At 38.3% G+C, this 13,183-nt stretch overlaps 1 protein-coding gene across 2 annotated transcripts in view; it reads right to left on the minus strand.

Annotated features, from left to right (window-relative positions):
• COL28A1 (collagen type XXVIII alpha 1 chain) overlaps positions 1 to 13,183 on the minus strand; it is a 166,980-nt gene that overhangs the window by 144,446 nt on the left and 9,351 nt on the right. For both annotated transcript variants that reach the window (XM_029929394.1, XM_029929393.1), the window contains exons 4-8: positions 11,401 to 11,421; positions 9,646 to 9,702; positions 7,570 to 7,623; positions 5,554 to 5,595; positions 833 to 859 (exon numbers count right to left, since the gene is read on the minus strand). In XM_029929394.1, the coding sequence (XP_029785254.1) occupies positions 833 to 859; positions 5,554 to 5,595; positions 7,570 to 7,623; positions 9,646 to 9,702; positions 11,401 to 11,421 (201 nt within the window). The remainder of the gene's footprint in view (positions 1 to 832; positions 860 to 5,553; positions 5,596 to 7,569; positions 7,624 to 9,645; positions 9,703 to 11,400; positions 11,422 to 13,183) is intronic.

The following is a 13,183-nucleotide window of genomic DNA, read 5'->3' on the forward strand; positions in this document are numbered from 1 at the left end:
TAGACCTATGAATGAGCCTTTGGGGCACCTGGGCGGCTCAGCTGACTGAGCGTCTGACTTCAGCTCAGGTCAGGATCTCACAGTTCGTGAGTTCCAGCCCCACGTCTAGCTCTGTGCTGACAGCTCAGAGCCTGAGCCTTCTTCAGATTCTCTGTCTCCCTCTCTCTCTGCCCCTCCCCTGTGCGTGTTCTCTCTTTATCTCAAGTATAAGTAAATACATATTTTTAAAGATTTATGAATGAATCTTGAACATTGTCAACATAATTCTTAAGTCCCCATCCACCTTGCTAACTTCTAATTTGTAAAGATTCATAAAATAGCCTACCAGCCCATAATTTTTGTTTGCTTGTCAAATTTATTCCCCTTGCAAGCTCTACCCAGATGCCTGACTGTATGAAGAGGTTGCTTATTGCTTCACCAGGACAAATCCTCTTGCTTCCACCGGAGGGTTTGGTGTCTAGCTTTCATGGAAAGTTAAGCACCAAGGAAGCAAGCTAACTGCAGTATTGATGCATCCATTTTTACGTAGGAACATTTAGTCTGGATATCCGTACTAGATGGCTGTTAAGTAGGGGCCTCACGTTTGTAGAGCTGGAAGAGGCTGGATCCTAATTTCAGGAATTTCAGGTTGCCTTTCACCCCTTACAACACATCTCCGCACCTTAGGTTTATTATTTCTTTATGTTCACAGAGTTAAGAGTATACTTAGGAATTAGGGAACGTAGACTTAGAAAGATAAAGGAAAGCAACTTTTATTAAGTACATAAATACAGTTATGTTTCTGTTTTTCTCTCTGAAATCCTGGCCTATCTATTCATTGTTACCAACTTACCTTCTCGCCCTTGTACCCCGGGATTCCCTAGTTACAAAAGAAAAAAAGAATAAAAAAGAATAAACATATTAGAAGACATAGTTGGAGGAAGTATTTGATGTTTTTCATTTATAAAGTATAAAAAAACACATCTGTACAATTAAGGAAAATAAGACCACACAGAAATGTAAGCTTTTTTACTTCTCTTTGAGTGCAGGGAATATGCATTTCCTGGGGAGAAGAAAAGAACTCATTTCCCCCTTTATTACATTCTATTCTCAGTTCCACATATTTTTTCAAACCCAATTTCTTCCCCTTTGGCCCAAATCTGAAGGAGAAACTATACACTGAAACTTGTAGAAGGGACGACCTACAATGCTCCTTTCAAAATTGTTATATTAACTTTTAAACTATGAACTATCACAGCTGAGAATGTTTCAGAGACTGTTAGAGAAATGGGCTTTGAAAATGAACTGAGATAATGGCCTTTGCAATGTATGTAAATATTTATATCCATTATGGTCCTTCTTTCAAATTCAGTCTGGAATATGGAACATCAATGAAATGAATGGTTCCTTTATCAACCCTAATGAGACGGTGACCTTTAAGACACTATATTTTATCTCGTGCTAATTATGGGGACAGCCCCTCCTCTGTGTCACTCCTGGGAATCCTGCACAGCCTCCCCCATTGTGTCCCCTGCCCATGAGCCCTGCCCTCGAAGAAATATAATCCTGAATATTAAGTGAACTGGGAAATTACCAACTTTAACAAGAGCAAGCCTTTTGCAAATCGAATTTTATGTCTTTTTCATACAACAATAGCTTTTAAGTATGAAAATAAAATTATAAGATATATTTTAAGTGAGCTGGAGAAACCAATGGAGTAAACAACCAATTATTACAGTTACAAATGTCAGATGTCAAAATATTGTTTTGTAGGACTTTTTTCTTTTCTTACATAAGGCAAAAAAAGGAAAAGTTCAGGAAGGAAATAACCCTTCTCTCCAAATGAGTGGTCATTGGGAAGTTGAACCTAAAAATAGAACTGCAGTCAAAAGTATTGTTACACCACAATTTAGTTCTTCTTAGATATATTTATTAACATAAAGGACTTAAGTTTTAGTATTGTGCTTAAAATTAAAGAGCACATTATAGATAGTGAAATTGGGGTTCTTTATTAAACCAATTCGTCTTTGCAGCACTGAAAAAGGCTGGGCTTCCAATCTCAGAAGTGTGGGTGTACTCCCCACCCCTCACAGCACACAGCCCATTCAAATTCTGTCATTATTTTGTGTTAAGAGTTAAGACTGTATTTGGGAAGGAGACAATATAGAAACAACATAGGAGACAAACAGAAACCTTACTTTTTTATAGTATACTTTTTTTCCCCTGTTTTTCTTTCTGAATTCTCTGGTCAATTTATTGTTTGATTGCTAGGAGTTTCCTTCCTGCCTTCCTTTCTTTCTTCCTTCCTTGACATCTTAATTACTAGTTTGAAACTATTCAAACTTAAAATATCCAAAACCACACAGACCAAATTTGTTTCCAACTTTCCTGTCTTTATCAATGGTGCCATCATATTTCAAATCAAACATAATCAGAAGTTTATAATTATCTTTTCTCTCTACTTGCTTCTTACATTCCTTTAATCCAACTAGTTAAAATCCTCTAAAAGCTGCCACTGCACTTAGTTTTAAATCCATCCTCCCCATCCCCGGCTAGCAGGGCCCTCCGTGACCCACTCCCACCTAGCTCGATAGAACTGTCTACCACCACTCTTTGCCAAGTTCTGGCTTTCTTTCCATTCCTTCAGCCTACCAAACTTGTTCCCACTCAAGAGTCTTTGTATCTACCACTCTTTCTGCCAAGAACATCCTTATGACCTGGTTTTATTTATTTATTTATTTTAATGTTTATTTATTCTTCAAAGAGAGACACATGAAGCATGAGTGGGGGAGGGGTAGAGAGAGAGGGAGACACAGAATCCTAAACAGGCTCCAGGCTCTGAGCTGTCGGCACAAAGCCTGATGTGGGGCTCGAACCCACAAACTGTGAGATCATGACCTAAGCCAAAGTCGGATGCTTAACTGACAGAGCTACCCAAGCGCCCCACTCGTGACCTGGTTTTATATGTCAAGAACACATCTTATTGATGAAATCTCATTCATTTGTTGGCCTGTTGATTGCTCACCCTGTTGACTGCACACCGCATGAAACAGGGACTATCTATCTTGCTCACTCCTGTATCCCCAGCATCTAAAGAAGGGCCCAGCATATACCAAGTGCTCAATAAATATTTGTTGACTGTATGAGTCAGTGTCAGTCCCACAACCTACACTTCCTACCTTCTGTGGTTCTCATAATGTTCTCTTCTTCTCTACTCTGTCATCACTGTGCCCCCATTCTGTCCAATAGTATGTGATTTAATTCCCTAATAGCCACATTAAGAAAATGACAACAGGTGAAATTAATTTTTAATAATATATTTTATTGATCCCACTAGGTCTGAAATATAGTTGTTTCAACATGTGACCAATATAAAAATTATTCATGAGATATTTTACATGTTCTTTGGTACTAAGTCAACCAAATTCATTGTGTATTTTACTCCTAAGCACACCTCAGTTCAGGCTGGCCATGTTTCAGCTGCCCCATGTGGCTAGTGGCTTTCATCCTGCCTGGAGTAGCCCTATCCAATGTCTCTGTTCTCAGGCTGTAACATAAAACCTTCTTCTAAGTGCTCCTTCCTTCTGTTTATTCCCACCTCAGCTTCCCCTTGAGAGTCATGCCAGATTTATCTCCCAAGTTCACAGCTCTCGAGTTGTACCCTTCATTTGACATCTCAGTCTCTCACCTAGTGGAGCCCAGATCTACAGTCAACACAGAACACCCACTCTGCCCTTCAAGCTGTGTCTGACAACAACCTCTTCAGGCACTTCTTCTCATTGTTTTCCAGCCTATCGCCTTCCCTCCGGTTGATGCTCATGGTCCTCTCTATTTGGAATGCTTTTCCCCTTCCATCTTTCTGTTCTGCCCTTTTTGGTCACACTCCTACTCTATTCAGAAGTCATTCTAGGGGCACCTGGGTGGCTCAGTTGGTTAAGCGTCCGACCGCAGCTCAGGTCATGATCTCATGGTTCATGGGTTCGAGCCCCGTGTCGAGCTCTGTGCCAACAGCTAGCTCAGAGCCTGGAGCCTGCTTCAGATTCTGTGTCTCCCTCTCTCTCTGCCCCTCTGCTGCTCATGCTGTCTCTCTCTCTCTCTCTCTCTCTCAAAAATAAATAAAACATTAAAAAAATAATTTAAAAAAAGTCATTCTATAAAACTCACCCTGATAGTTTGAATCTCCTCTGAAGGCCCATAATAATTTATGCATGCAGTTTATAATATTTTAACATTCTGCTTCATGGTATAACTATTTTTTCTTTAAAAATTAAACTATAGTTGACATACAGTATTGTGTTATATTCAGGTCTACAACATACTGATTCAATGTTTCAGTTTCTCTATACATTATGCTATGTTCACCACAAAAGTGTAGCTACAATCTGTGACCACACAACACTCTTACAATACCATTGACTATATTCCTCATGTTGTACCTTTCATCCCTGTGAATTATTCATTCCATAACTGGAAGCCTATACTTTCTACTCCCATTTTCCCATTTTGCCCCCTCCCAACTTCCCCTTTGGCAATCAATATTGTAGCTATTAAATATTTTAATCTGTCCTATAACAAGTTTAAAAAAATGTAAATGCATTTTCTTAATTTTATTTTCACATAATAATATGCTTTATATGTAGAAGACACCTAAGAAATATGTCCTAAAAGAATGACACATATATCTGAATGAATTTCCATTGAAATTATTAAACTTTCTATTAGACTTGTTCCATAAAGTGATTAAAAACTCCAGGAGACCAGTTTTTTGAACCTATGGGCCTCCTGGACTTTTGCTGGGGACAGCCAGGAAAAGAAATGTGGCATGGTCTTTTTTATTCACTATAACCTTTCTCTACTCTTTGCAACTTCACTACAACTCCCCAGAAAAATGCAAAAGAAGAAATTTTCTGTAATTATTTCTCAGGTAATTTCTAACATCTTCTAATTTTAGAGATAATAAAATCAACTAGAATGCAATCTTTTTCTTTTGTCTGCAGATCAAATTTACAAAAACATAGTTTAGACTATGGAGTTCTGCCTCCCAGAATTTTTAACTCATTCTTTGTAGGGAAAAAAAAAACCCAGAGGCGTCTGGGTGGCTTAGTTGGTTAAGTGTTTGACTCTTGATTTTGGCTCTAGTCATGATCTCATGGTTCATGAGATGGAGCCTCACGTCCGGCTCTGCGCTGACAGTGCGGATCCTGCTTGGGGTTCTCTCTCTCCCTCTTTCGCTGCCCCTCTCCCCTCTCAAAAACAAATAATCAGTTTTTTAAAAACACAAGAGGCAAAGCAAAATATTTTCCTGATTTGAATCTTCCACGAATCTCACTTAAGTATCCGAGAATGTCATATGGTTGACCACCCTGTCTCATCATCAATCTTGTCAAGCAGAGCATTTTCTCCCCATATTTCCATTTCCAAAACAGTATCTGTCTGCCTGCCTGCCTAAGCCATCAAGAGCACATGTATATGTAAGTCGTTTTTGCACTTGCACTACAAGGGGGCAAAATGATCAATTAGATTCTTAGCATCCTGTATTACATTCTTGGGAAGGCATTCCAGTTGCATACATACCCCTGGGCCTCTTTCTCCAGGTTCCCCTTTTTGAGCATCACCCTGTGAAAAACAAAAAACTGCTCAGTAAGATGCATTATACCGAATTCCCAGACTAACAGTCTAACCCAGTGGGGAACAAAATCTTTGGCCTTCACCATTGACATTTTCACCATGGAGTCTAGGGAAGAAAATCACCATTCTGATAGCCTTTGCCCTTTGGAGCGGAGCCAGATGCACAGGGTACAGACTCCAGGTACATTTTCACAGCTGAGGCCAAGCTCTGCACCTCAGTTGAACAACACAGCCCTGTTCTCGAATGCAGCATTGTACCCAATTGGAGCCAGCCACTCTGGCTTTTCTCCAAGAGGCTTTGGAATGTTTTCCATAATGTCCTTAAGAGTAATTGCTTGATTTCAGCAAAACTTAGGAAAATGTATTATGTGGCACAAAATTACAAGCCAAAAAAATGAAATGTGAACATAGATTGAAAACACGTATTTAACAAAACAAAAAGAAGACACAATGGCATCAGTTCAGACCCACATGATGGGTATGTAGGGTTGTCTGTGTTGTGAAGCCACTCAAGGATGCTTCACATTCCCTTCCTTTGACAAGCAGGCAATTGGCTTTCATGCATCTAAGATACTTTCATGCATCTAACTTACTATCTTTTCACTACCTCCCTAAGCAGAGTTTCAGAAATGGAGTTATTGGGTTAAATTTTGAATAGTTGAATACATCTTATGTAGCATCTAATTGCTTTTCAAAGTGTGCCAAGTTACCTTTGCAATGAACAAACTACCCCTTGCTGTGTTAACTGCTGTAAAAATGACATGTTTTTAAAAATCTGAAACACCAAAAAAAAAACCCCAACACCCCAAACTATATGAACTAGAAAATTGCTCCCCTTGCCACACAAAAAAACAACCCAACAACTCTGGACTCTCAAGTTTCTAAAATGTGAATAATTAGTATTGACGGGCACCTCATTGTCTCTTTTTAAGTATCATTCACTATCTAGTGAAAATAAATGTCCTTCTACTTCTTTATTTACTGGTTTTATTTCCTCTCTTGAAAATTGTTGGCTCCTTTTACCAATTATTAGTAGCTTGTATTTTCTTATCTGTTTTATAAAGTCTTTATATACTATAGAAATTAATCCAATGTCCATTATATTTGATGCAATATTTCCCTGTTTTCCTCTTCATTTTAATTATTATTTTTCATTATATTGAATTTTGCCATAAATTTACACATAGTTATATCTCTCTCCTATGATTCTTTTAGTCACTCTTGAACTTGGAAGATCATCATCTGAAATATTACATGATTTTAAAAAATTAATCTAGGAGTGCCTGGGTGGCTCAGTTGGTTAAGCATCCGACTCCGGCTCGGGTCATGATTCACAGTTTGTGAGTTCAAGCCCCGCGTCAGGCTCTGTGCTGACAGCTCGGAGCAGAAAGCCTGCTTCAGATTCTGTGCTTCCTTCTCTCTCTGCCTCTCCCCCACTAGTGCTGTCTCTCTCTGTCTTTCCAAAATAAATTAATTTTTTAAAAAATGAAAATAAAAATAAAAAATTAATCTAGAATATTTTTATGGGTACACAAAAGAATTAGGGAAATGCATGAAGATGGCCTTTGGAGTAAGAAATACTTGTTTTTTTCTATTATTATCATAGGTCAGTTATACGTAAACAGATCCATAAAAAACATAAGCGCCAATGTCAATTTCATATGGGATATGTATTGGTAATTCATGGAACATTGTAACAATTAATTGGGTCACCATTATGTATGTACCAATTTCTTTGTTCAATATCCTTAGGTTTCCTAGATTTATTAACTAAAATTTGTAAATGCAAGCTAACACAAACCAGATAATAAAGAAAGTAAGCATCCTGTAGTCTTCACAGAAATCATCATATTTCTGACATTGACATATACTACAGTACTCTTTTGTTCCTTGGCTTTTGTTCTTTAAATAAATCTAGAAAGAGATACATTGGTTTATAAGGAAAGCTGTTTATTGATTTACCGGATTTCCTTTTGGTCCTCGTTCACCTTTGATACCTGGGTTTCCATGTGTACCCTGAAGGCAAAGGGAAAAAAGATTGCATTGAGCAGGCATTATATTAGTTTTTTACACATTACAGTAATTTCTGATCAGCTTCATCTCATAAAATGAGGGAAGACTATTAAAAAAAAAAACCTACCAAGCAGGGATTCAACTGTATTCTCTCTTTTACTACAAACCAGGAATAGGTAGATTCTCTAGATTTGCTCAAAAGAGGACAATGTCTCTCTCTCCCTGATATCCAAGGGATAATCTCAAAGATGAGAGAAGAGGGGCAACCTGGGTGGCTCAGTCGGTTAAGCCTTTGACTTTTCATTTCAGCTCAAGTCATGATCTCACAGTTTGTGAAATCAAGCCCCACATCAGGCTCTATACTCACAGTGTGGAGCCTGCTCGAGATTCTTCTTCTCCCCCTCTCTCTACCCCTCCCCTGCTTGCGCTCTCTGTCTCTCTCTCTCTCTCAAAATAAATAAACTTAGGGGGAAAAAAAGAAAAAATGGGAGAAGAAGGTGCTCCAATCTTGTTCCAGATGGGTGTTTTGTTTTCCTACTCTCAAACCAGCAAAAAGCTGGTTTTTCTGAGAACTGATTTTAGGAAGACTCAATAAATGCTAAATGATGTGGTTTTACGTCTACCTCTATTAAAACATGGTATGCTACAGCATAGGGAATATAGTCAGTAGTGTGGTAATAGGGCTGTACAGTGACAGATGGTAGGTGCACTTGTGGTGAACACAGCATCAGTATAAACTTGCTGAATCACCGTGTTGAACACCTGAAGTTAGTATAACATTGTGTGTCAACTATACTTCTGTTTTAAAAAATGGTACAGTAATCTCTAACAATACCGGGTGACTGAAATTGTCAGATTAGCTCAACAACTAGTAAATTTTCTTTACAGTTCATTCTAAAACATAACTGAATATCCCAACTGCACCTTCCCAGAAAATCTCTTGGTGTAATAAATATAAAAGAAGAGTTTATAAGAAGGAAAATTTAAACCTTTGCTTTGGCCAAAATCAGCTTCTGCTGGCTGCCACATTATCTTATACCTAGCTTACATTTTGGGGAGGGGGGAAGGACAAACACTCCCATTTTCTAATGCCTCAATTGGTAGAATGGTTTGAAAAAAACATAGTCTTTGAACCCAAATCTCAAGAGTAAAAGTGCATAGTCTAAGCCATTCACAGTACACATTCCCCTCCCTGCCCCCAAATACGAGCATTTGTTCAAAAACTGTATCCGTGCATTTTTGTGAATTATGCCCCCTGGGCTTTTGACCTCAAAGGTTTGAAACCACATAAGTAAATGGAATACTGAATGGGCAGCACAGATGCATCTGATGAAATGTATTAGAGAAATATACAGTATCCCCAGTCATTGTGATGTTGTTTCAAGTCCCTTCCATGGTACCTTCCAGATGTTAGGCCAGAATATAAGGGAAACACTCCTTTTGGGATTATTTTATTAAGTATTGAATCATGATAGTAAATCCTGCCTTTAACCTTTAGTTGCCAAGTTCCATTTCACAGGATTCACCTTTATCCTCAAAGCTTCCTGACCAGCTTCCTCCCCGAGAGGCCACACAGTGTTGCTCTTGGATACATACGAAGACACAGTGAGCTTCCAGAGAGATCCATGTCACTTGTTTCTAGGTGGAGTGGGATAAAGCTTTCCCTAAAGCACCGAGGATTTGTATGATCTCTTTTTCTATGTTTTCACTTCAGTGTTGAGAAATTCTGGCCCCAGTCGTCACATCAGAAGTGATCCTCAGATATGCTTTGTGAGAACAACTTCATCATTTTAAACCAAATCTGCCCTAGTTCAGTTAAGGTCAGGAAAATCCCTGGCTTATTTCTAAGGACAGAGTGTATCCCTTTAGGAATAAAATAGAGAAACAACATTTCCGTGTTTGCTGCTATTTGCACACAGCCGCTTTTCAACACTATCAAACAGCCCGCGTTTTCAAGTGTCAGTAGACCAACTGTGACTCGGGCTTCCTGATCTGACCATAAGTTAGAAGTAGAAACATACTCACAGGAGGCCCTGGGTCACCCGGATCCCCCTTCTCACATTCACAGATCTTGTGATCACACTGAATCAAGAATGAAATCCAATATTAACACACAAGGAAATGCAGTGTTTCAAATCTTATTCAGGACATAAGTAAAGAGAACATTCCCTCTAAGAAACTTTATGCAAACTTACGGAGATTTTGCTCTCTCTTTTCAATTTCTTTAGGCTAACTCAGATCTGATAAGAGCCAGCTAATAAAGTATTACTAAACATTGCCATGGTTAGATAAATTAGACCTCTCGCCAAAAATATATGTATAAGATCTAGTTGTCATTTAAAAGGGAAAATAAACATTTCCAGTGGATTTTTAGAATTTCTCCCTTTTCTCTTCTATACAGTCCATCAAAGCTCAAAACATACAAACATCAACTATTTCTTTACTCAAAAAGGAAGACGTGTGGCATACCATATTTTATCACTTCTAGGATGTATAGTTCTTCTTATTTTAACATGTCTGAAATCAGAATGAGCCTTATGTGAATCAGGCCTGATCATAATGAAGTTGTTATTTTCTGCACGTGTTCTTCAAAACTTACAGAATGAAATGAAAGAAAACTCCAGGGACACTACTGGAGCACACTCAAGAAATGCTGCATCACCAGTGTTTTTGATGGCACACTAGCTGAGATGGGGGGGAGCGCATTAATGACTCAGAGACAAAAAGTGATTCAGAATATTTAGACTCTGAATGTGAAGAACGTTTAGAAATAACCAATTTAGTTTGCTTCTACTTTCATATATATATATATATATATATATATATATATATACAGAAAAGTGATTCAGGATTTAAAAATCTATGTCTAACAAAATCCAAAGGGACTCTTACCATAAGTATAAAATCAAGAATTGTAATTTATAAGATGTTACCCTATTATAGTTTAAGTGGCAGGGTCCTTTCCTATTTCATTGGTACATAAAATAATAGTGTCTCTGCCATGTGATGAAGCGTGGTGTTCTGCAGGGTTTGGTTGGCTCCTATTATTAGTAAATTTCCTGATGTTTAATAAGCAGCTTATCAAAAAAAATCCACATGTTCCAAACTCTGTGTTAAGAAACACACGTGCAGTATAGAAGTCCTCAGCAACATGGTGGTCTGCAATTGTGCTGAGCACTAGCCAATAAATTTTGATGAGCTTCCTTTGCCACTTGGTATGGTTGCCACCAGCAGGAAAAGAATGAGCTTAAAGTCAATCACTGGGCAGCAGCGGGAGACTGTGAGATGTGTCCCTTGGCCGGGATCGCAGCTGACACAGGCGCACCTGCCAGAGTAAAGGACCCCCACGAGCTGCAGGCATCAGAGACATGCTTAGAATAAAGGAAGTCATATCAAAACAAGCAAAAACTATGCCATTTAAGGGGTGGCTGGCTGGGTCCATTGGTGGAGTGTGTGACTCTCAATTTCAGAATTGTGAATTCAAGCCCTGCATTGGGTATAGAGATTACTTAAAATTAAAATCTTTTTAAAAATTATTCAATTTGGCTATCACTGATTTCTAAAACGACTCTTTAAAGTCATATTAGATATTTCTTACTTTTTCTAAGTTTTTCAACCTGCAGTAGACAGAGTAGCATAGAAGAAATCAGATGGCTGCCTAAACATGAATTGGCTCACTTTTAAAGGAATTCAGCATTTTTGTGTAGACACTCTTTATCTTCTGATGTGAATTATAGTGCTGATTTGATTATGCAAACTCTAAAAGCATGTGGTGCTTACCTTTTTTTCAAATAAGATATCCTAGGAGAGAAAAAAGAATAAAACATTACCTCACTTCATGGTTCTGCTTCCAGCTTCTTATTAGTCTTAATTATCCCCTATGGGATATGCGATTTTCAAGAAGAATAGCAATTTAATCTTTTTAACCTTGTAAAAGCAGTAGACCCTCCCAGCCAACCACCCAAGGAGCTTTCTGAGCTGCATCATAAGAGACATGAAGGGCACCAGCATGAAAAATTATTCTGTTTTGTAGGAACGTTATCTTGTTGCAGCCCATGTCCTATCTTTTGTTTTCCTAATCAGCTCTTTAATCTCCATAATTTGTCTACAATCTTAATCAGTCACAGGAAATATTTCTTGCTTTTACTTATAAAGACTTAGCCAGAATCCATAATTATGTGTTTTCTCTACTTTTGTTTTCCCATCCCTATAGATACGTGTATTTTTTTAAAGCATTAAAACATTAAGTTTGAGGTGATAATTTCATGAAATATCAACAAGCCTTTGAAGTCAATCGTGTCCACCCTCTTGTTTTGCCATAAGGGAACTGGGTCTGCTTGCTGTCACTTGCCAATGTCGTACACTCGGGCTGAGCTGCCTAACCAAGTTCAAGTTCTACTTTATACTTACCCACACAGTAATGCATTAGCCAGAATATTTTTCAAAACTCCTTTAAATTCACAATATTAAAGAAATGGAAAGTCTGGTTTTGTCCAACATGCCCTGCCCTATGTCAGCTGAATGGGGTACTATCTAACAAGTGCACTAAGGTCACGTCTGAAGCCAACATGGGAAGGAAATTAACCAATGCTTACAGATGGAATTATTGCTTTCATAAAGTAGAAATGATGTGTCAGATTGATGCCTTACAACTGACTCTGAAGGGTTAATTTCATATGATAAAATAGAATATGGAAATCAGAAGCACTAGAATGTTTGTTGCAAGATATTAAAAATGAAGTGGGCACCTGGATGACTCAGTCAGTTAAACATCCAACTCTTGCTTCTGGCTCAAGTCATGATCTTGTGATTTGTGAGTTTGTGCCCCGCCTCCCCACTATTAGTTCAGAGCCTACTTGGGATTCTCTTTCTCCCTCTCTCTGGGCCTCTTCTCAGCTCACATTCTCTCTCTCTCTCTCTCTCTCTCTCTCAAAATAAATAAATAAACTTAAAATTATAAAAAATGAAGAATGTAATGAGGAACATAAAGATAAGTCAGAGCTCTACCTTGTGGAGGATCCCACATCCCTTTAGTTTTATTTTTACTTTAGCTTTATTTCCATACTAACTAATAATACAGAGCAAAGATGTAGCAAAATGCTTTAAGTGGCTCCAGGGATTTAATAGGAGGAAAAAATTAGGCTGGGAATGAAGCATCATCTGGGGTTTTCATCCTGTGTCCACCACTAACTAGCTGTGTGGCCTTGGGAAAATCCCATAATCCTTCCAGGTCATTTTCCACATATACAAAAAATAAGAAATTTTGACCACAGTATCTCAGGAGCTGTAAAACTCTAGCCACACACCCTCTTTACAAAACACAGAGTTTCACCAATGGCCTTCTTTTGTCCCTTCCTTCCCACATACTCCCCACCCTCCTGATTTAAGATTGCCAGCCAGGGTGAATCCAGGCTGAAAGCAGATGAACTGCTTGTATTTTTATGAACTAGCAAGTCACGTGGAGAAATGGGAATTCAAATATACTGACAGTCTCGGTGTAATTTCCCCTCTCCAGAACATTTGGCTGTGCCTAGAAAGCTGAAGATGTGCATGCTTTATTTCT

Source organism: Suricata suricatta, chromosome 2 (assembly GCF_006229205.1).
Source record: "Suricata suricatta isolate VVHF042 chromosome 2, meerkat_22Aug2017_6uvM2_HiC, whole genome shotgun sequence".
In the NCBI taxonomy this organism is placed as follows: Eukaryota; Metazoa; Chordata; class Mammalia; order Carnivora; family Herpestidae; genus Suricata; species Suricata suricatta.